The 25,684-nt window shown below is 38.1% G+C and overlaps 1 protein-coding gene across 1 annotated transcript in view; it reads right to left on the bottom strand.

Annotated features, from left to right (window-relative positions):
- LOC134531649 (spondin-1) overlaps window positions 1-25,684 on the bottom strand; it is a 174,545-nt gene that overhangs the window by 118,557 nt on the left and 30,304 nt on the right. Inside the window, exon 3 of the mRNA XM_063367418.1 lies at window positions 4,504-4,735. Within this exon, the coding sequence (XP_063223488.1) occupies window positions 4,504-4,735 (232 nt within the window). The remainder of the gene's footprint in view (window positions 1-4,503; window positions 4,736-25,684) is intronic.

The raw sequence follows: 25,684 nt of genomic DNA, 5'->3' as shown, positions 1-25,684 counted from the left end.
GAGCAAATTCAAAAGACGTTCTACTGATAAAGCACCTTTCATTTTCAAAACTCATTGTGTTATGTGTGGCCTTGTCATAAAGACTGAGTCTATAGACCAACAAAGAAAACAGAAAACCAATCGCAATATTGTGTATCAGGTTCAAGTTTTGAAAGTGAAGGAAACTATTATCAAAAAAGCAGAAGAACGTTGTGATGAGTATGGACAAGTCATAATCAAATGTATTTTGCCTGTCTCAGACTTGGTGGTCGCTGATTGCCAGTATCATAGTTTAAACATGAGAAAACTGTAAAATCGCTCAAAAACTCAAGAGAAGAGAAAAAGAGGTCCATTCGGTAATGACGTTGAAGCAGCAATGGAATATGTCTACACATATCTTGAGAATAGTGATGAAGAATGCCAGTTTTCGCTTAGCGAGTTGATGGACCAAATCAAAGGTGATTATCGTCCTGTTAAAAGAGAGTAAAATCTCATCTACTCAATAAATACGGAAGCGACATAATAACTAACTTTTCTCCAAACAAGGAGCCTGTAGTGTGTTTTAAAAACACAGGGTGTAAAATTTTGAATAATGCTTGGTACAAGAAGGTGTTAAAAAATGAACAAGAGGAAAGACTTCGGATTGTTAAGACAGCTGCTGCAATTACAGTTGAGGATAACCACAGCCAGATTTATAGACAGAACAGTACCCCTACCTGATACGTTTTTGGTAGGAAATGAGAATCTCATTCCTAAAACCCTCAGTATATTTATGGAAAGAGTTGTATTAAACAAAAAACATGGGGATCATGACATGTGGAAAAAAAGAGCACAGTGCGGTCTCATAGTTTTGCAGCAGAAGTGAGGCCCAGATCATTTTTCTCACCAATCCTTGTAGGGTTGGCAGCGTTTTTGTACAAGAAATACGGCCCAAGGAAAATAGTTGATGAGGTTTCCTCATTGGGGTTTTGTTCGTCATATTCAGAAGCTCTTCGCCTGGAAGCATCAGCAATCAACATTGATCCACTGAAAGTTAACCAGCCGTGCTTTTCACAGGAGGTGTAAGATAATGCTGATTTTAACGTACACACAATGAACGGATACAATACCTTTCACATCATGGGTGGAATTTGCTGTATAACATCAAAACATGCAGTAGTCCCCAATCAATTCATTCTTCGGCTGAAAATAATACCCACACCTAAGGATTATGTAAGTTATGGAACTGTTTAACTGATTCATTTAAAAAGGACACAACCTGATGGTTTAAATGAAATCAAGATAAAAGATCTCAAAGATATACATTAAACAATTGAAATTGTGATTTAATCTGTGCCTGATCTGCTGCAGCTGTATGTGATAAGCAAGAGATATCCCATGTTATCTTACGTTTGTTAGTTACCAGCCATTTATCAATGCTCCTGCAAGTAAATATGATACAATATTCACAGCGTTGTTGACTGCAGTAGAGAGGACTACATCCTTAAACCAAGTAACCTGTCTGGTGACATTTGACAACCACTTTACCTCAAGGCACAAAACATTTTTGCTAGCCATCCCGATGATCTTGCTATGTCAAATTATGTAATAAGGCTGGGTGGATTTCATTTACTGTGGTCATCAATCCAACCACACTTTTCCAACGAATGACCATCGTGGTAAATTCAGATGAAGATCTGCGAGAATTTTTGCATTACGAACTTATTCCCTACCCTCTATCTATTTTCGATGAGCATGGGATGAGAAAAGGAACAAAATCGATCTTGTACAGGGATTTTGAACCGATTAACAGGCAGATTTGAATAATACAAATTATGTCATCGATTGAGGGTTTTTGTTACACCGGGTCAAATGGCACAACAGCCAGACATATGCAGAAATTTGCAGCAGTTATGTATCATATTATGTCAAGTCAAACTACAAATCCAATGCCATTTTTTTTTATGGCTACCCTGACGAAGCTTGTGAAAGCACCAACTGCATTTAACGATTGAGAGGAGCACAAAGAAAACAATCTGCTGCAATATCATTTACAGAATAGATGTTGCCCACTGTCTCACAGGAGAGTTTCCTTGCAAATTCCAGAAACAAGAGCCGGTTGATATCTATGTCAACGGAAAAATTGGATGATGCAAAAATGTATTCACAGCAACTGTAGAGGATGCCGATATCCTAATTATCTCAACAGCTCTTATGTTGCCCCTGTCAAATGAATATGTGACAGTGATGGGGGAAGATATATACCTTTTAGTGATTTTGATTTACGTGTGTAGCCCAGACATAAAACTGTCTTCTTTTTGATACCAGGAAAAGGAAAGGTGTCGAAAGCACTCTACAATCCTCATATTGCCACTTATGAAATCCTATCAGACCATGTATTGTTCCTGCACGCGATGAGTGGTTGTGACAATACGTTTGCTATTTTTAACCAGGGGAAACTGAACTTTCTCAGTCCTGCAAAAGAACAATGACCTGCAACCAATCATTGATGCTTTCAAAGACCCTCATGCATATCAGGACGAGATTGCTGAAGCAAGAAATGTGTTCCTCATGGCTCTGTATGGGAGATGACATGATACTAGCCTGAACGATTTGAGACACAGGCAATGTGTATCTTCATCTTACAAAAGTAAAACCAACATTGCCTCACTACCCGCACCGAATCTGCTGCACGACAACATTCACTGAGGGTTTACTTTCAGATGCAGCAATGGTTATCTAGTCAAAATACACTCGACGAGCAACAGGGAGACCCGAACGAGTGGTGGGTGGAAAAAAAAACAAGAAGTGGTACGTGTCAGTGCAAACCACTTGCACCAGTCTCGATACTTAAGCACATATCTTGTAAATCTAAAAAAGGCTGCCAACACAATTGTGGATGCAGGAAGGCAGGTCTTCATTGCTGTCCGATCTGCACATCGTGTGAAGGGCTGTGTAATAATGTCGAGCCCCCGGAAGACAGCACTGACATAGATGAAGAAGAGACTGAAGAAAGAGATCGAGAACAGACAGAATAAATATGCTTAAACGATGTTCAATGTATGTCTAATATCACAATATATTTCGTAATCATTGATGTCTCCTTGAGATATGGTCACAAGTTGTTTTATCACCACCTATTTCATTTTCCAGATGTACAAGCCCCGATACTGACGATAGAAAAATCAGAATCTATGTGAGAATCCGCTGCCTTCGAAGAACCTCAGCCTGAAACCTCTAAACAACTATGGATCATATAATTTTTTTGCTCATATAAATATGTAATATAAAATCATATGAGGTGGCTGCCTGGGCAGCTGGGCTGGGCTGACGAGTGAAGTCGCTCGCCCCTGGGGGCGCATGCGCCCCGGGTTAATAATAACCCAGGTGTGCCCAACAATAACAATGCGGGCCGCAAGGCCCAAGCTCCCAACCCCTGCATGGTTGATTTTTTATCCCCACCCAACTCTTCTTACCTGGACCTTTTTTCCCTCTCGTCCAGTAGTTTCCTGCTTGCTTAATGCATGATAATTGATACCCGCATGACACGGCCCAGGGTTTTCCCTGTGTCCATGCAGATTTTACCTGGGTCACATTAGTTAGCTTTTAAGATAGACTATCAATGTCGCGTCAGCCATGGCGCCAATTGCAGCCATGGCTGGTCAACAAACCCCAATTAGCACATGATGCACGTGCCCTTGTACTGCATGGTTAATACCCCGCATGGTAGAGTGTATAGGCTTCGGCCTGAGACACACTTAGGTCCTCCTCTAACCAGGACCCTCCCCTTACACACTTAGAATAACTTAGGCTAAGAAAAAATCATATGTAATAATATAAAAAATAATGTTTGAAGATTGGTCGTTACAATATCAGCTTTTTTGTAACCGAATTTGTACAATCTCGGATTTAATTTAATAACTTGAAAATTATGTACCTAATTTAAAAAAAAAAAAAAATGACCTGTATCTACCTTTACATATAAAATATAAGTAACTGAATCGAATTCACAAAATTACAGCTGTTAATAATAAATTAGAGTTTTGGAGTGGAAGAATAGGGTTTTTGGGGTCACAGCCAAAATACACCAATTTTCAACTAACTTAGTGCTTGTGCCCAAACGGTTAGTCGGAGAAAAAAACCTAAAAATATTTTTTTTTGGAAATTTTAGATACTTTCATTTTAAATAGAAAGGTTATTTACGAAAAGTCGATAGTTTTCGAATCATAGGCAAAAAAAAAAGCAAAAAAAAAAAAAAGAGATCTTTACTTTTTGAAAAAAAAATTTAATTTTGCGTCACGAAATTTTGTTAGCAAACCTCAAACTCGGATTTAGCACCTCAAAAAGCATAAGAATTTAAAAAAAATCAAAACTACCCCACAACTTTCACGGTAAAATCACAATTTGACTGGACTATAAAGTAAACTGCAAAATTAAATCAAGTTATTTCGGCAAAATAAATGTACTAAATTAGGTGACAAAATACTGAAAGAAACAGAAAAAGCCAATATGGATTAGGAGTGTATTTGAGCCAGGCGGCCGCACCTGAACACCACACAGCCGCTGCCCGGGGGAGGCGCCCTCCAATAGGCCGACACCTGAAGCTTGGGCATGGACGAGGTCTGCACCACGGCGTTGCGACAGCGCTCGCTAAACTTGGTGAAGGTGTTGCTGGACGGCGAGAAGCTGCCCGCCGGCTGCTCCTCCGGGGACTCCACCGTCAGCATGAAGTCGGTGAAGTGGCGCACGGGGAAGTCCTGCTCCGCCACCAGGCTTACTGAAACAGCAGAACCACCGTCAGCATGAGATAGGTGAGGTGGCTCACGGGGTGGTCTCGCTCCGCCATCAGGGCCGCTGCCATGCCACATCACTGCCCTCAGTTTGCCTGCGACGCGCGGCGTGCTGCTCTCACCAAACACTGACGGATCAAGAATGTCGTGTACTTCATGACCAACCTGGATTTTTTAGTTCATGAGCAATCATAAAACTTCTCAGCAATATGCACTCAGTTCGTTCGCAGGAAAAACTCAAGATAAATATCTACGTTCCGATAAGGCGGGATTTTAACTTGGTGTAAGTGCTAGCAATTACTCAAGAACATTTTTGGGATATTTCATCCCGAGGACGTAAATTTTCACTTTTTGTTTCTGTGATGTGTGACATTCGACTGCAGTGCTGCTCTGTGTGCCAAAAACACTCAATTGGTGCTGATGCCAGAGATGGGGAAGTGAACCAAATGGGCTGAAGTTGTTAGCTTCTTAAGATAGGAAGAATTACGATATCCTAATTAGCCTTCAAACACGCAACAAGTAAAAGTAAGCTATGTTCGAAATTCCTATGGATTACTGGTGCAGTAATGAACACATTCAGCAGAAGGAAGAAAAATATTTGTTTTACATCTTGGATTCTAGAAACGTTGCACTTTTCGTTATGGCCACCATCTTAAAAATCTGCATTTTATGCTATAAAAGCAGGATTTTTTTTTAAAATTAATGATAAATTAATGATTTAACATTTTAGTAAATACAATTTCACCATATTAGATTAAGATCACACGGTCGCCATCTTAAAAATTGGGAAAAAATCTTAAAATTTATAAATAAATTCTTAAATACAATACTAATTAATTTTTAATTAAAAAACGCACTTACTTCATCAAGTATTCAGTTCAAACTCAGCGATAGCAAAAAAAAAAAATATGGCAACGGATCCTTCCTCCACGGAAGCCACCGACAGACTGACCTCCCACCACCAATGCCAAGGTAGATATATTGCAAGCTAGTATGATGTCACGCCCGCCATTTTATTTTCGTCTGCTGGAGGCCGCCATTTTGAATAAAACTTTTTTTGTCTGTAATAGGGTGCTACCACAACGTTTTTTTAATTTTTACCCGATAGAGTGAAGTAATTATTTAGTACCAGGGCGTCCACCATCTTAAAATTTTCTCACCATCTTGGAAATTAGTACTCATTTAGCTGAAAATTCGGGAAGAATTCCAAAATTTAAAAAAGTCCTCTATTAATGTAAGATAAACTAGATAGATTTTCGTCTTTGGTTTGATTCTCGGGCAGTGATAAGAGTAACTAAAGTTTATAATAAATTTTCAAATATATTTACCATTACCTTTCGTAAAGTTTATGTATAACTCACTCTACGAAAAACGACTCTATACAAGTTAACTGTCCGACGAAATAAATACATTGTCGCTGTGCCTATCATTGTAATCTAATTTTCGATACTTGGAATACGTTCCAACCAGGTCTTGTTCAATGTAAGGCGTATATACCAAGCATCTCTGAACAAAGAGTTATTCTATTTTTCAATGATACTTGAAATTTGTTTTTAAACAAGCCATGTACAATGTCAGGAGTTTAGACTAGGTATCTAAGAACCACGAGACCAATAATGTCATGAGTACAGACTTATCGATCCAAAATCAATTTAAAAGAAGCTTATTGGGAAGTAAATTCAAAAAGGAAGCACACTCGGAAGCCAATCAACAAAGAGGAAACACAATCGTTGAAAAGAAAGCACAATTGGAAGCACAATAAACGGAGAGGAAGCACAATCGGAAGCACAATCAACGAAAAGGACGTAAATTGGGAAGCACCATCAATAAAGGAAGCTGTATTACGAGAACTTAGTCTTAGTTATAAAAAACAACTACAACAAATGAAACAATATATTTTGGAATATAAATAATTGATTTATTTTTACATTATGCACTTGCAAGTTAAACAAGTGATTAACGTATGTAGCAAGCTTCCCTCAGTTCCTTATGCATGGAGGCTACATCGTCTATGTGCGAGTAGTTTTCTCCACGAACCGATGCCACCAACAGTCTCAGGCGATCAACCAATATGAAAGGATCTTCCCATGACGTATAATCAATCTCTTCTGCTTTCAAAATATTCCTGGATTGTATGTTAGATATTAATAATTTTAAAATAACTTTTGTCCCAGTGTTAATCGTAAGCTTGATCAGAATAATTTATTTTATCACGCCATTTCTATTGTTTTGGTCTAAGGGCTTCATCACACCTTTCGATCTTGTCAGGTTTAGGTGGTTAATCACAGTTTTTGGATTTGTTACCAGTTTCAGAGTCACTGTCACCATAATCGTAGAAGTCAGCGTCTTCACCTGGATAACTGTAAGAATTGGAAATCGTTGATATCGAAGCTTATCATAGTCTACATGCTTCCTTTTTAAGAGTCCATCATTTTTACAAAGTTCACGGATCTACCTGAATTCAGCATTGATGTATTCTCACTTTTCATGTTTAGGATACTTTCATTGTCTTCATTATTCCATAAACATCAACGTCCTTCATTTTAAGTGTTTTGTTTAGATCAAAAGAGCTTTGAACATAATATCGTTCAAAACAAGAAAAATAATTGATATACTGCAGAACACTCTTCTTTGAAAAGTAGCTCCATCGTTGTCCTCTAGCTTGTAAGAAAACTTGGCGTTACAGTTCTGTCATGTCTTTTTATGAAATGTAGGTGGTAGAAATTAACATTGAATGTGTAACCTAAAAAGATGTAGGTCAAAGAACTTTGTCATTGAAATGTGCTACAACGAACGTAACTTATCATTTTGCGTAGTGGATTTTTAACAAAGTCACTATTCTCATGTTGTCTACCATTTTTTTTTCAAGAAAAATTCCTTGCTGCAAAACTTACACCTGTGTCCTTTTGATACAGCTGCAGACATCGAACAGGTATCCATATCATGCACTGAGATTATTAGCAGATATTTGCAGAGAGTTTTAAATTTGAACCATTACTTAAATATAATTTTTAATATTTCGTCAGCGAGAGTTAATTTATTTCATAATAGTAACTTGCTGCAAGTAGTTCCTATTCCCGCCAACAGATGGCGTCATGTGTTGTGTTGAGGTAAATATTAATAATTTGTATGCGAGATTCAGGTTGCTCACTCACGGTTGCAAGAGACGGAAGGCTTTACTAGACACCAAGAGAAAAAGTTCATGTTGCATGATAATGTTATCTTTAAAAGATTTGTGCAATGGGAGTGCATGACTTGATGTAAGTTTTTGGACATACTCCATTGCTAATGGCGTATGTCCAAAAACTTACATCAAGTCTTGCATGATAATGCTTGTCAGCTGTCTCAAATCATATTATTTGACTAAGTAATGGATGTTTTTGTTTGATATCCACCTAATAAAAATAGTATAAATGTTGATTTACTAAAAGATATTCAATAACTAAATGAGACTCTGAATGAAATCGCTTGTCTAGTACAAAAAAATTACACACAGGGTTTGTTTTCTCAGGAATAACCAGAAACATTCGGAGAATATCAGCAGAAGTCTCACCATGAGACCAGGAGCACACGAAAAAAAAACCCAACAGAATATTGACAGGAATAATCAGGATCACATAGAGAAAACCATCATATGTATCACTAGGAATAACCAGGAGAAAACCAACTTAAACAATGACAGTTTTAATCGGGAACACACTGAGAAAATTAACGCACATTTTCCTAAGTCAGATCAGTGAACAAGAAATAATAATGATAAAAAAAGGTAAAATAAAATCATAAAACAATAATAAGTAAAAAAATAATAATGAACAACTAACAAAAATTACAAAAAATTCCATCTTCTGCTATAACTGTATCCTTGCTGAATAAAGGAGAAGTTCACAAGCTGATGGAAGTATTTTGAATTTATTATGTTTTAATATTTTTATTATAATTATTATTATTTTTTTATTACTTTTTATTTTATTACATTTTTTCATAATTGTAATTTTATAACACTAGCTGATAACAAGTTCAGTAATGGAGTGCTAGCATATTCTAGCATACCAAACAGAAATAACCTATATATTACCTCTAATATGGTAGCAGTGATATCATAATTGTAGGAGTATTCATGTAGCGCTGTAGGTAGGTCTGGGTAGTGCTGTAGTGCAATTTACACTGCGATGATTTAGTTATATTACAACTGGCAACGTTTGTTTTTTTGATAGTTATCAGTAAAACATTAACCCAATTCACTCAGCTGTATGGTGAGCCAAATGTTCCAGGTTCATTTTCCCGGCCAGGTAGGGGATTTTTCACTTGTAGCAAATGTATTGACTAGGTTCAGTAGGTCCGTACGGCGGAAGGCAACGGTGGACCCCCGCAGTCACGCAGGAGCCCGGCTGGCGACGGGGCGAGCCCCGGGTCTGCGCGGTCTCCGGGCGAGGCTGACCTCGCCGCGGCCTGATGGAAGTGTTTACTGCGGGCCAACAGTCCCGCTGTTGCGGCGCCGAGCCGGCGTGGACGTGACGTCACGCCGTGCTAACTGCTTCTCTCGAAATAACTACTCTCTCAAGCAAATTGCTGTGAGCTCGCGGGGAGAAAGATTCTGGTCGATTAGACCTCCGAAAATATAGTAAACGTTGAGTGACTAGTTAGTTCACTTTTTCTAATACACCATCATCAAAACCCAATTGAAATTTAAAAGTAATGACCAGCATTATAAATAACAAGCTAATTAAAATTAATTATTAATTTTTTCATTAATTTTCATTATATTTTACAGAAAACCTGACGAATAAAAAAAATAAATAACAAATGTCACCTCGGGGCCCAGTAGGCGCGGGGATCAACAGGCGCGGGACCCAATAGGCGCGGGGCCTTAACAGGCGCAGGACGAAATTTAAGTGTTCAGTGCGTACATTGCGTGGTCATTGCGTGTACACGGCGCCCAGTGTGTGTACTGTGTGTTCAGTGTGTAAACTGTGTACTGCTGTGTGTACTGTGTGTCAAGTGTGTGTATTATGTGCCCATTCCTTTTGTAAAAACATTTGCTTCCATATGTGCTGTTCCATATTGTATGTTGTTTTGACTAGTGTATTAATGTTAATGGTTCTTGTTTTGACTAGCACATTATTCGACTGGTTGTGGGTACATATGCGAGTTCTAGGTGACAGGAATTTCAGTATGTTACTGACTACGATGGTGTAAGGATCACCTAGTTTTACTCGTCTGATACATAAGTCCGATAGCCTTGTGAACTCTATGGAATCTTTACCATCTTAAACGACAGCCTCGATGGAAGTTGTACCATCCACGGAGACCTTGATAGTCGTGACGACAATGGCGACGCCCTTGGTGGATGGTTTACCACCAGCAGTGCAGAACCTGACTGCAGAGACGTCGATGGCAGCTGAGACATTAACGACAACGGAGACCTCGATGGGCGTGACGGCATCGACGAAGAACTTGATGGAATGTGTGTCATCGATAGCGTCAACATTAGAGAAGACTTCAACAGTTGTGTAACCATCAGCAGAAGATACTTTAATGCCGGTAGTGGTAGCTGCAGCAACGACTTCCCAGCTTCGGAGACACTACTGCGACAAGACATTCTCGAATAAAAGTAATGTTCGGTGACATAAAAAGAGAGAATGTGCTAAGAATCCTCCTCGCAAAATGATTAGTTGTGAGAAATGTCATAAGCAGTTTGCCAGAAACGATAATATTAAAACACACATGAAGACATGCAGAGGTCGTGCTGTACGGCAGAAAGTACGGGTTTCGCTGCAAAAGCGATGCATTGATGTTCATAAGAATATGCCAGGCATTGGTACAACTGCAGCAACGTCAATATCTGGTTCGGGTCTGAAAGGCTCGTCTTCATCACCGCGGTATCCTTGCAGTACTGTGATATGTCTTTCGCATTGTCGCATGGTGCACGAAGAGCTGAGCAAATGTGTAAAGAATCCTACTCGTACTAAGTTTCGCTACGATGATTTTCATGTTTGGTTTACCCTTATTGACAGATTGCGACGTCGTGCGAAAAAAATGTAAAGTTGAAGTCCGTATGCCTACTGTTGAACTACCAGCAAATGTGTCGACTCTTCGGTTTGTGTTGGAGTCTCGTGAGTGTACAAGCACAAACACAGATGTTCAGCAACCGATTGCTATGAGGCCTGGACATGAAACTTAACCCAAGACTGTACCCGGTGAATTACAGGTCAATGATAATGATTCTACTTGGCACAGTCTGCATATCTTGGAACATTGAAAGACTACTATTATCTAAATACGATTAGTGAGTCGAAAGACATCTGTACTTTTCTTGACGATATCTGGCAGAACATTATAATAATCTTACTTATGATGTTGCAACAAACGGTCCTTTAAAATATAACTTGTGGTTGGACTGTGTATATGGTAAGCCATATCCGTTCTAGGACAATTTGAAGAAGTGTGCTTTCAAGACTTTGTCTGCTGTAATACACAGTTCTGACGATTTAAAGGAGTCTGTTAAACACGGTGTCCAGAAACTCCATCAAGAAGGGGAAGACTATGTCAAAAAAGGGTTTGGCTGGTCTCTGTCTAGTATAAACCGATTGGAGCTGAGAAGTAGTCATTTCACGCTGATGCAGAACAAAATGTTTATTAGATTGTTACATTTCGCAAGTATATCTGTAGTAGAATAGAAATAAGGTTTGTTAAATAGCTTAGGGTGTTTTATTATCGAACCTATCCTTTTTTATTTAAATTATTGATCAACTATCGGACCAACACAATCTAATCAATTGTTACATTAATAATTTGAATTTTTAATGATTTTTGGAATTTTTCCCGAATTTCTAGCTACATAATTACTGATTTCCAAGATAGAAGGCATAAAGACTGGCTAAAAACCGAGTTATGAGAAACTAAGTCTACCTTTATGATTTTGAATATGATTTTTTGATGTTATTTTTTACATAAAATTAATATTTTCTCATCACTCTGGGATCGAACCAAATACAGGAATTGATAGAAACATTCAGTAAAATAATTGCAGATTTTTTAAATGAATTTTGGAATTTTCCCGATTTTATAGTATAATAATTACAGATTTTCAAGATGGCGGACATGACGCCATACTAGTTGTTGATATATACCTTGGCATTAGTGGTGGGAGGTCAGTCTGTCGGCGGCTTCCATTCAGGAAAAACCTAATGACATTGTTTTTAATTTAGCTCTCACCATGTTCGAACTGAGGACTCCGAGTTCCATGGCGTAAGTGCGTTTTTTAAAAATAACTTTTTTATAATTTTTATTTAAATTTTTTATTAAAATTGATTTACTTGAATTTTTTAATAATTTTTAATTTTTTTTTTTAAATTTTCTAAGATAGTAATCATGGATTTTCAAAATGGCAGCTTTAAGGGAAATTACAACGATCTAGAATCCAAGTTGGTGTCCGTAATGAAACGCGCAATGATTATGTTATACAGTCTAAGATGGTGGGGCGTAACGACTTTTGTATGATGTCTAGAATCCTTGATGGCGGCCACAATGAAACTTGCAAAGGTGTTTTTTTTTAAATAAAATTAAATACATTTTGATTAATAATTTTTTTTTAGATTTTTGATATTTAAATTATAATAGGATAATTTATACAGATTTTCGAGATGGCGGACATGAAGTTATTCTAGCTGATGATATATATATATATATACCTGGGCATAAGTGGTGAAAGTTCAGTCAGCCGGTGGCTTCCACGGAGGAAGGATTGGTTGCCATATTTGTTTTTTACCTAGCCGGGTTCGATCGATGACTCCAAGCTTCATGGCGAAAGTGTACTTTTTATAAAAAAATTTTTGATAATTTTTTATTAAATATTTTAATAAAATTTGATTGATATATTTTTTTAATTTTTTATAATTTTTCCGATTTTCTAACATAAAAATTATGGATTTTCAAGATGGCAGCCGTGACGGAAATTGAAACGGTAATGTAATAATTCGTAATGGCGAAAACAAAATGGTAGATCCAAGATGACCACCAAGATCAAGATAAAATGGTCAACGTCAAAGGTCCAGTTCCAGGTCGTCTAAAATTACAGCCGTGACGTCACAATTCAAGATGGCGGCCCGTATTCACGGATCCACAGCCATAAGCCAAGCACCGAACCTGCTCATACACACTACTCATTTGTAACATATATGTAAAGAATATTACTATACAAGGCCTACTAAATACATATTAAACGTCTTAAAGTATTCAAAGAGTTGTTCCCGCCAGGTGTAAGTTAACTGTACTACTTAATGCTAGACTAGTGTAAGGTACTGTTATTCCCTGAAACTGCCTAGTGTAAGGTACTGTTTCTCCCTGTGCCCACCTGAAGAAAGATAATGTACCGCACTGTGCCAGTCTAATTTAAGGTCACTGTTCCGCCCTGTCCCCCTAAAGTGTAAGGTCACTGTCCCACCCTGTGCCCACCTATTGTGATGTCACTCTACTGCCGTGTGCCCGCCTAGTGTAAGGTCACAATTCCGCCCTGTGCCCGCCTAGTGTAAGGTCACTGTATCGCCCTGTGCCGGCCTGGAGTAAGGTCACTGTAACGCCCTGTGCCGGCCTAGTGTAAGGTCACTGTACCGCCCTGTGCGGCCTAGTGTAAGGTCACTGTACCGCCCTGTGCCCGCCTAGTGTAAGGTCACTGTATCGCCCAGTGCCGGCCTAGTGTAAGGTCACTGTATCGCCCTGTGCCGGCCTAGTGTAAGGCCACTGTACTGCCCTGTGCCGGCCTAGTGTAAGGTCACTGTACCGCCCTGTGCCCGCCTAGTGTAAGGTCACTGTATCGCCCAGTGCCGGCCTAGTGTAAGGTCACTGTACCGCCCTGTGCCCGCCTAGTGTAAGGTCACTGTACCGCCCTGTGCCCGCCTAGTGTAAGGTCACTGTACCGCCCTGTGCCCGCCTAGTGTAAGTTCACTGTACCGCCCTGTGCCCTCCAAGTGTAAGGTCACTGTACCGCCCTGTGCCCGCCTAGTGTAAGGTCACTGTATCGCCCTGTGCGGCCTAGTGTAAGGTCACTGTACCGCCTGTGCCCGCCTAGTGTAAGGTCACTGTACCGCCCTGTGCGGCCTAGTTTAAGGTCACTGTACCGCCCTGTGCGGCCTATTTAAGGTCACTGTACTGCCCTGTGCCCTCCTAATGTAAGGTCACTGTACCGCCCTGTGCCCTCCTAGTGTAAGGTCACTGTACCGCCCTGTGCCGGCCTAGTGTAAGGTCACTGTACCGCCCTGTGCCCGCCTAGTGTAAGGTCACTGTATCGCCCTGTGCGGCCTAGTGTAAGGTCACTGTACCGCCTGTGCCCGCCTAGTGTAAGGTCACTGTACCGCCCTGTGCGGCCTAGTGTAAGGTCACTGTATCGTCCTGTGCCCGCCTAGTGTAAGGTCACTGTATCGCCCTGTGCCGGCCTAGTGTAAGGCCACTGTACCGCCCTGTGCCGGCCTAGTGTAAGGTCACTGTACCGCCCTGTGCCCGCCTAGTGTAAGGTCACTGTATCGCCCAGTGCCGGCCTAGTGTAAGGTCACTCTATCGCCCTGTGCCGGCCTAGTGTAAGGTCACTGTAACGCCCTGTGCGGCCTAGTGTAAAGTCACTGTACCGCCCTGTGCGGCCTAGTGTAACGTCACTGTACCGCCCTGTGCCCGCCTAGTGTAAGGTCACTGTACCGCCCTGTGCCCGCCTAGTGTAAGGTCACTGTACCGCCCTGTGCCCTCCAAGTGTAAGGTCACTGTACCGCCCTGTGCCCGCCTAGTGTAAGGTCACTGTATCGCCCTGTGCGGCCTAGTGTAAGGTCACTGTATCGCCTGTGCCCGCCTAGTGTAAGGTCACTGTACCGCCTGTGCCCGCCTAGTGTAAGGTCACTGTACCGCCCTGTGCGGCCTAGTGTAAGGTCACTGTACCGCCCTGTGCCCTCCTAGTGTAAGGTCACTGTACCGCCTGTGCCCGCCTAGTGTAAGGTCACTGTACCGCCCTGTGCGGCCTAGTGTAAGGTCACTGTACCGCCCTGTGCCGGACTAGTGTAAGGTCACTGTACCGCCCTGTGCCGGCCTAGTGTATGGTCACTGTACCGCCCTGTGCCGGACTAGTGTAGAGTCACTGTACTGCCATGTGCCCGCCCAGTGTAAGTGTCGGTAGGAACACGTGCGCCGCACGCTGCGAGAAAGGATTCCTGACGTCTGGAAATAGCCCGGGCGTCTGGCAGCTTGCAGCACGGCCTGCAGCGCGCTGCACGGTCTCTCCCACGCTGCGGCTGGCTGCGAGTTGCTGCTGCAGCTCAGCTCAGCAGCTGGAGCATGCCAACTCTTCATGCTTCCTCATGCGACTTTTTTAACACTCTTTTAGGAATGTGGAGGTATTCGTTTTGCACGAAGGAAATATATGGTTTTAGAAACTATTGAGATAGTTATTTTTACTGTTTGGCAAAATGATTTTTAACGTTTTCGTTCATCCCAATTTTGTTAATTCTTTTTATTAAACTCTAATAGTATTGTTATTAAGAATTATAGCGGAGCAGCTATAATTTTATAAATTAATTCAAGTAAATTATCTAATATATTTCCCTAATCTACACACTGATCACACAAATCACTAAGTCTGGTGTTGCGGTACATACATAAATGTGAGTTAAGAGAGGATTTGTTTGTTTTATTGATACTTTAATAATCTTGGAAGACAGCAACTCTAAGGCCTTTGAGAGGAGACTTATTTATGTAGCCAAAGCAAAACAGTTGAAAAGAAATCCCTCCATAGCTCACAAAAAAACAATAAAATAACTAATGACTGACAGTAAATAGCTTTCCTTTACAGGTAGTGACTTGCAGTTTAGTCCTGCGACAGTTACAAAGATCATACTCTACAGCAATGTGTGAGTTTTGTTACAGTTGAATTCTCAGTGATCCTATCGGAAACAAGATGGCCAGTCGCTGAAATAAAGAAAGAAGCTTTAAATGTTTCGAGAACTACATGCTATAAGTATGCTCTCAATAATTATATTTTGGTATGTAATGCGGTACCTTCTATGAGGAGTTATATTGGACTTATGGAGGAAATTCAATAAGAGAAAAACCTAAAGCAACGTAGTGTTAGGTTCGTGGCATAGTTTATTTGCAGGATGTATTTAATTACTTTTCAAACCTGATTTTTATAACTTACACGAAGAGAAAAAATAGTATTAGTCTCGTAATTTGACACGATTCATCCGTGAAAGCCAAGATAACCTTCATTAAATATAATTTATTTCACTGCCACAGAAGTAGAGATGAAAATGTGCCAAGACTGACAGAAGTAATTTTCATGGCTGGTATTAGAGGCTGATACCTTAATCTGTAGCTCCGGCCAGACCAAGGAGGGGATGTGATTAAAATCTTCTTCTTGAGATGAAAGTAATGGAATATAGACGGAGCGTCAATCATATGTTTGATGAGAATTTTATGTCATCCCATAAAGAAAAAAAATTGGCAATTACAGTTTAAGGAATTCTAAATTTAAACTATATATTTTTTCATTGAAACATCACATTCTATATTTATTGTAAAAATATTTATATAATATTTCCTTAAAGAAAATACTGTTTACTTTAAATATTTATTAAATAAGCGATCGTAAACTGTGAAACTTAAACTACCCTTAAATTAAAATGACAAAAATCAAAAACAAAATGAGATTCAATAACTCTTTTAATGTTTTATTTTAGAATAAAATTAATTTTTGTATTCAGGTGAAATAAAAAAAATGTCTATGCTATGTAAACTTCATATTTAGGTTAATGTGTGAAATTATGGTGTATTTAAAAGATACAAAACAATTATGAATCATAATTCTTTCTAAAATTTTTTTGAAATAAAAAATCATTTTCAGTAATATTATAAACAAATCCCAACAACTTTACCATACTTCTAAATAGTTCTAATGACTAAATAAGGTTTCAGTTAAAAATCTAAAATTTTTCAAAATGTATGTTATTTAAAATAACAAGTTATTAAAGTGATTGAAGTGAAACTATTTAGAGCCGGTAGGGTATTTTAAATGAAGACACTATCACAGGGTACCGGAAGTATAAGAGTAGATACCGGAGGTAACGGTTATTGTTCACTAGAGTGGGGTTTCTGATGAACGGGGGGAAATCTAAGGGAGAGGGGAGAGAACTACGAATACAGCAGAGAGTAAAACAACTGTAAATATCCTTTGAGGGTTTTTCGCCATGTTTGTCAGAATTGTGAATATTCATTGTGTAGAATTTATTAAATTCCCTTACTCAAATAGTTATTGAATATTTCGAAGTGAAATATATAACATATAACAGATAATTTCGTCAAATGTTTTAACAATTGTGAACCTTCGTGATCTACTTTTATGTTAAATTTATCTTTTAAATGAATAATTACATATATTTAAGTGAAACTGCTTTACAAAGATAGCAGTAGAAACGCTGCCTGCAGCATTGTTAGTAAGCTTACGATACAGTCGATTTTTTTCGTCTTAACCAACATCGCACAATTAAAACTGTAACATAATTTTTATATCTGTGCAGATGTGAGTTAGGATGGTTCACAGATCATTTTACTATTCGCGGACATTTCAGTAGGAGCACAATGCCAACGAGGATTCGTGTTATTTGTCCGACCGAGACGTCATTAACGTCCTTATAAAAAGATTTGCATTTGAAAGTGTGCAGGGAGAGTCATGTTTTAGCGAGAGAGAGAAAGTAATGATAAAAGCACTGAGAAGCACGTAATATTGACTTGTGTGGTAGAATGATAGTTGTTAACGAGTATAGGGGGGTGCCTACCCGATAGTCGCATTATTCACGGGTTTATACCATTTGTCCGAATGTCCATTTCTCCGAGCGACCAGTTTCCCAAGCTTTGAGGAGCGGATGATGTCTTTCACATACCTTTCCTTAACCCCATCTGTTCTCCTCTCTTGGAGCCAATGAGCACACAGGAGTACAACAGATAATCAGCGCTAACAGATTTTTTTTATATTTTTACAGCGTGATACACGAAAATAATACCACGTCACCTCCGTACATAAAGCAGCTAGGTGGCAAGTAAAAAACTAGGTTATGATCCGTTAAAATTTAAAACAATTAAAATGAAGTGCGAAAAACATATGTTATGTATAAGCAACAAAATGTGCCAAAACAGGATGTTCACACTCTGAAAAAATCCTACTTGAATCCATCATCACAAATGTGAAATTTTATTGAACATACCTTCAAGATTAACTAAGTATTACTAACAATTTTATTTCATGATATAAAAATATTATCAAAATATCTTTTCTATCACACACAATACTTAGATATAACATAATAACTATATATGTGTGTGTGATATAAATGTAATAGTTTTTAATGATCCTCTCATTATGCCTGGCCTTTTGCTGACTACCAGACGTTTGTTGCCCGAGATAAGTATATCATTTTCAATAATGTTGTTAAACCGTTAGCTTAGTAAGTGTAGTCACGTCAATTTCAAACAGCATTTTTTTAAATAAAAAAAGTTTATTTAAAATTTTTTTCCATTGAATGAATCACAACAATAGTAAACTTTTTTTATTCCACATGATAAATAGGCTACTTTTAATTTTAACACAACGTATTGTAAATCGGTTTACCTCGTTGAAATGAAAAAAAAAAATTAGTTGTCTGTAAAGTCGGTTTACGGACGATAGTTTAACGTGACAACGTCATAACAAAACATTGATGAAATGATTCATCCAGAAGAAAAGGAAATTTCATATTCGGCCTGAGACTGAGCCGTAATAGGTTTTTGCAACCAAACCATTTAGGCATTAAAAATGTCATATTCTTTGAGGAAGAATTTTTTTTGAATTTTTCTATCTTTTGTATGATAAAATCTACCTCTGCATACTTTTATGAATAAAATTGAATCAATTTTATTGAATTATCACTATTTTGTATGAATACAAAGTAGGAGTGAAATGAAATGTACAATTAATAAATTTACTTTTATTTGCATTCATTAATTCAAATATATTTATTACTTTTAAAATGTTGCGTGCGCCGTATTTATTTTTACAAGTACAAAAAAAAATCGCAGCTGCCGGGAATCGAACTGAAAACCTTAAAATTGAAAATTGTCCATGCTAACCACACTGCCACGAGGCCATATTGATAATAATTGTTTCAGATGGTATAAATTAATAATATTCCACGCACGATATTTGTTTGAATTTCTTTTAACTACCATATTCTCTGTTGGACTCGAAATATTTACACGCTCGTGGGCTCATAACTATAATACGATGTGTGATTTAGTTGATCAAATAATAACTCATGACAAATAATTACCAATGTCAAACTAAAGCGTGAAAACTATCATACCAGCAATAAATATTTAGTTACACAGCTAAAACAATACTCATACAACAATGGTTAAATATACTGATTTACACTAGTAATTAAAATAATACGTACTTGTAAGAACGCCATTTCCTTGCGAATATACTCCCGTGGCGCGGTGCACAACAATAACCTCGAACCCCGCTATGTTGTCGTCTGCCCTGAGCAATACGCCGCCACATGCCGGCCGAGTTCTCTGTACCGTCCGCAACATACCAGAGAGATGCCACGCATTCGTAAACAGGACATCCATAGTGGGACATTCGTAGTGGGACATCCGTAGTGGGACATCCGTAGTGGGACCATTTTTCATGCGTGCAGCCAGCGTTCATCGATTTATTAGACGTTGTCACGTCAAAAAACTGAGGGATACTGGCTACGTAAATTTGGACTTGTTTTTCTATCATGTGTATAAAATTGAAATATAAATAATATTTTAGATTAAAAAAAATAGTTGTTTTATTTCTTTAAATATGATATACTATTACTTATGTACAAATGCTCACTGAAACTTTGTTTTAAATATTTTTTTTTTTCAACGGCATAGAGAAAAGGATTGTTTTCAGACTACAATCTTGTAATACCTACCTTTTTGGAACTTCTAGCTATGCATTTTCCTTCAGTGTCATAATAAGCAATTTATTATCTGTGTGTTTTAGCAGCTATGTGTACATTGTTATAATCAAAATGGCAGAAATTTGAATGATTTATATGGAATATTCTACTGTGACATGGAAAACTTTTAACCTCCATTTACGTTAAGCAACCGGATTGTTTGGCAGCTTGTTTGGCGCAATATTCAAATGTTATGTTAACTCATGTTATTGGCTGACATTGTTTGAAAAATTATATGATAGTGAACTAGGAGGTAGAGATTAAATAAAAGCGTAGTAAAAAGTGTTTATTCTACCATGTTGTATGAAGAATGTAAAGATTTAGGCTTGGCCCATTTTTAGGCCTAACGGAAATACTAGACAAAGGTACAACCAAGTAGAAGACTGGTTAAAGTTAAAGCCAAAAGAGCCTAAAGGTTTTACTGATACTAAGTTTGTGTGTCGAAATTATTACTTATTAAATATTCAAGAATAAAATCAGTGATTTATTTTGTTAATGGTTATAGCCATGTTGCTTTCTTCTGGGTAAGTTGAAATGTTCACCAAGTGAAGTTATGTAATTCTTTTGGGCTGCTTAGACCTATTCCAATTTAAGAATTAATTTTAATGGGTATGTTTTAAAAGATGATTTCAGGAATACAGTTTTTGTGCTCGATATTAGAATCATGACCCAGAAACTTTGATTAAAAATTAGTCTGCAATAGTTTAAAGTTAAAACTGGAGGTAATATACTTAGATTAAAAGACCTCTTATTTTGAACCGACTGAGCATGAATTTTTGTTTGAACCCTGAGAATAAAGAACTGAAATCAAGCGCCTAAAGTAAACTAAATTAGTTTAGGAACAATATTAACCAACCATTGAACTTTTGAATTTTTGAGCACCAGCGTAATTAATTAGCTAGGTAATAACTACATTCTTGATTTAATTAAGGTGGAAAATTTTGAAACTACCAAAAATATATACTATTATTTTTAATAATTATAAGTATATTCACCATAACAGAGTACCAAATTACATTGTATACAGTTGTTTTCATTTGTTGGAATATTTGTGTACCTAACCTACAAATTTTCTATCCCCTTTTGTGTGAAGTTTCACTTCCACGCATTTTTTGTTCATATAGTTTTCATTTAGCTAAATACATAAAATTAATTAGTGTAGTATATAATATATGCTATATTATATAAAATGCTAGCACAGGCATGAGCAAAGCTTCTCCATTCGTGATGACTAAGATGTAATATGTTTCACATAATTAACGACTACAGTAAATAAGTCCACGCATAAAAATTATTTTTCCCGAGATATTTGTTAGAGTCATAGGTCAGGCATCGTGCTTGTATATACAGTGTATTTGTGAACCATCCCCCACAAAACCAAAAGAAAGAATTATTTTAAATATATATAATTAAATATACTGATTATGATATTTACTTATTAATTCACGTGGAATACAAATTTCTAGTAGTTGAAAACAGCTATGATTAGCTAATCTGTGGGTAACCTTGGAGGTAAGGTAAGGAAAGGGAGCGCTGAAAGAGGTGAAATATGGTCCGGACTGAAGGCAGAATAAACGGCGTGGAAAGAGCGAGGAGTTGGCGGAGTTAAGCGGAGTGAAAGAGAGCGATAAGAAGCTTTATTGCGAAACTTGGTGTAGCCAGCCAGCGGCCCCGCAGCGAGCATACACACACCTCTGTTCTCTTCTCCGCGAACTGAGGCGAACTGCTTCGAGAATGCAGAATGTAAGGCTTAATCTGCACTAGCTAGAAAAATTTATATATTTTACGCCTCAAATTTCTTCATTCAAAGTTCGTGAAACATATATTAGATACCCCCAATCCAAACTATGAACTTGCAATAAGACATGAGAGTCATACAAATATATACTTTGCATATTTTGTAGCAGATATTTATGGGTTATAAAAAGCCACACTCCATGATAAAATTTGTGAGGTGGCTAGTGGGGAAATTTTTGATGTTAAATTCCCAAATGAGTAAAGATTATCGCCAGACATGTGACATGTATATCGTTATTATTTAATAACCATGCATCTTCTCGTAAAAATTTGAAAGATTGATAAAATCAAAAAATCAAACATTCTAAATTCATTGGATATGGTTCAAACTCTGGTATAGCTTATGGTTGTTTCTGATAGCTTTCACGCTCCATCATAAAACGGCAGACAAGTATTAAAATGTCTGACTCCATAATTTACAAAATGCTGACTGCTACGGAACGTATTCCTAACCGCACAACAAGACGAGTCCATCAGGCGAGATATGGTAAACGCAAGAACTGTGTGTTTGTGCCTTACATAAAATTAATTATCCGTATGAAAATTTGTATTAACAATGTAAAGCATTTATTTATTACATTAATAATATATTAACAAACAAGACATTTTATGATGTGGTCTTGCATAAACATAATCCCGAAATTGTAACTTTCTTTTTACGTTAAAATAAGAATGTAATATGAATTTATCTGTCATGTTTGAACGTCAATTCTGTATCTGATTCTATTCTGTGCGCAAACAACACGAATGACCGTAAAGCCAGCGATCACTTGCTCGACGCACGTAAACAAGCATACTAGTACAAGAATCGCATCTCTTCTTTACTGCTGAGCAAAAAAAAAAAAAAAGCGTTTTAAAACCCACGACTGGTTTGTTACAGTCCGATCTGTCGCTGATTTACTTGAAATACTGCAAAGTTCCATTCTATATAGGTGGGCTTACTGTATTCCAAACACAGTCTGCCGGAGCACTGCCCCTGGCGAGTCGCTCTGCTGGCACTAGCCCGCCCCAGCCACGAGATGCCGACTCTCGCGTCTCGAACTGCACGAACCTACCTACATTCTCACAGCTGCAATGTTTCTGTCTGAATGTGCAGTGTCCGAACCCGCACTCGTCCATGTCAACAGAGTTTAAATATTCTAGCGTTAATAACTGCATGGACCATGATTTCCATTCCGTCAAACTTTGAGTTGAATATTTCGGCCCGTCGGCGTCGTTACACTCGCTGCCTTGCGATTCGCTGCCTCGGCCTGGCTCGCATCATGGCCCGCGAACCCGCGCGTTCACAACTGGCTCGCACTCGTTCCTCGACAAGTCAGTCCGCGGCGAGTGTGGCTCACTAATGCATATCCTGACGCAGCGTCGCTCTTTGCGTCACACCAGTGCGTGCGCCTACCGTTACTATCCCACCTGATAGCACCTGATAGCCAATTTATCTGTGAAGCTCTCAGCGAAATACTCCTAATACTTCAAAAAATTAAATGAAATTTAGCAAATATAAATAATAAATTGATGAAACATGCTATCTGAAAACATGTTTACAGCTAAATTAATATAATTTTTTTTTAAGTTTACCAAATAGAATTGACCGTAATAATATCAATAAATGAGACGTACACAAGCTATTTTTTTAATTATTGTTCCAAGCAAGTAGCCATATTGTAGGATATATATATAATATATATAATATATATAATGTATATATATAATATATATAATGTATATATATAATATATATAATAGATATATATAGTTAGGATTACGTAGATTTTACGAATTATAATTTGTGCGGAATTAAAATAACTATTTTAATAATAGAATAATTTGAACATAGTATTGAAATAACACTGAAATTCATGCTGTGTTGGTAAGCCTTCGCATCACTGGACTTAGTGACCTATTGTAGTCCGAAGTTAAACATTTTTAACACAAACTGTTTGAGTGTAATTATGAAATGTTTATATTCAACTAGAGACTAAAGCATTGAATGATCAACTATTATAGTTTGGTAAAGACCAGTGGTCCAAGTTGAATCGCGTGCAAAATTAAATACCCTGAGTGAGAAGCCTATTCAATTAGTAAAAATTCAATTATTGTGGACCCAATGAGAAAATATACTCAAGGTACTGACATTCCTATGAATTAATCTTGAATATAAATTTGTACCCTACCTAAACTCCTGGAATTAATGCCCTCAGACCTGCTAAGCATAAGGTAGTTGTGAGGGACACACACACGGCATAAATTTAACCTACCAAGAAAATAGTAATTACATTAATTTATTCCAATGTACGTATAAAAATTATGCATAATATTTTATTGCCGTAATCCTTAAGCATTTACATGCTTGTTTATTGTATTGTGATTACTTTATTTCGCATATGTTTAGTTAGGTAGTTTGTTTTTAAGATATCAAAACCCAGTAAAAGTGTTATCTTTTAAATGGTTTGTTATTCTATGAGTACATAAACACCAGTATACTGAAATATAATTGTATTTAGTGTATCACTACACTACTGCGTATAACCATACTCAAACATAATAGACACAAACACACAGATGTGTTGGAGGTCTAACTTAAGGCAGTAACTGCCAGAAGATAAACTCGCGCCCGGGCAGCCCGCGGGAAGCGAGTTACTCACTGGAGCAGACGGACATGTGAGATGCTCAAAATAGTGACTTGGATAGAGTTTAAATAAATATATTTTAGTGTGACGGATTGCTGGCTCGTCACATTTTGGATAGATCATGCTAATGCTGGGCTGGCTGGCAGCCCGGCGGGAAACGACTAAAGTCGCCCCAGAAACAACCAGTGCCATCCAAACCAATGCGGACAGCAATGTCCAAGCCCCCAACCCCCCCGAATGGTAGTCTCTTTTCTACTCTGTCCAACTATTCTTTCAGATACATCTTTCTGATTACCCGTAAGCATCCTGCTTGATATTAATGCATTAAATTTTGCATCCCGCATGTCAGAGCCCAGGGTTTTCCCTGTGTCTATGCAGGTTTTACATGGGCTCAACTTATCTAGTTTTAGTCTAGAATAGTAAGTGAGGGGAGTTAGTCATGGTGCTAATCGCTGCCATGGATGGCCAATCCCCCTCCTAGCACATGATTCATGCTACCTCTCCTGCATGGTTAACACCCTGCTTGATTAGAGCGTATGGGCTTTAGCCCGAGACGCACTTAGTCTCCCTCCCTAACCCGGGACTCTCCCCAACACACTTAGTTTTTAATTAGGTTAGGAAAAAATCACGCTGATGCGTTTTCTGATAGCATTCCATTTATTTGGTGTTTTTTTTTGTGGTAGCACTGTTGTGGGTTTTTATACTGTGCCTCTTTATTCGCTGCCCGGTAGGTAGAGCCAGGTTGCTCGGCAGGTCCATGTAGAGGTGTGGCCAGTGGGGCGCCACCGAGGTAGTTTGTAGGCCATTGTTCGAGCTTAGTATCAATTGTTATTTGTTGGTTGAGGGATTATTTTGGCGATTGGTGAGGTCTTATTTAAGTGCTGTCTGAGTTAGGTGGAATGTTGTTCAGTTGGCCGAGGAAGAGAATCAATCAGCTGAGTGGTTCGGTAGCATAATGAGTTCACCAGTATACGTGAATTAGCGAGGACTGAAATAGCAGATTATTTTCAAAAATCTGGAAAAAGCAATTTACTACTGGGTCGTATTACAAACGATGATATCTTCACGTTTTGTATTGTTAGGGCGAAAGGTATGCAGTGAAAGATTTTTTTTTTGTAAATACGATTGGAATACAAGTATTCTCAATTTAAAATGCAACATATTGACTTTTAAACGAGCCTTTGCCATATTTCCTGCTGCCCAATTGTGCTATCTTTGACACTCGTACATATGTTATTATTGTTTGTAAGTGATGAAGAATTTCCTACCTCTTTAGTTATGTGGCCGCAGGGTCGCTGAGACACTAAGTGCAAATTTATACATTTTTACATTTTGCTTGGGAAATGTTAATGTTGAGTCGTGTAAGCTGTATAGAGCTTCAGAGCTTTTGCCAGAAAAGTTTTTTCTATGAAATACATTTTTGTGCGAAAATAATGAAACTTAAAATCAAATTTCTTTAATCCAGGAAGAATTTCTTCGCACTATTAAGAATATTGTCTAAATAAATTTC

This window comes from Bacillus rossius, chromosome 5 (assembly GCF_032445375.1).
Source record: "Bacillus rossius redtenbacheri isolate Brsri chromosome 5, Brsri_v3, whole genome shotgun sequence".
Taxonomy (NCBI): domain Eukaryota; kingdom Metazoa; phylum Arthropoda; class Insecta; order Phasmatodea; family Bacillidae; genus Bacillus; species Bacillus rossius.
The sequence above is the reverse complement of the archived record's forward strand: the minus strand, read 5'-3'. Positions and strand labels throughout refer to the sequence as shown.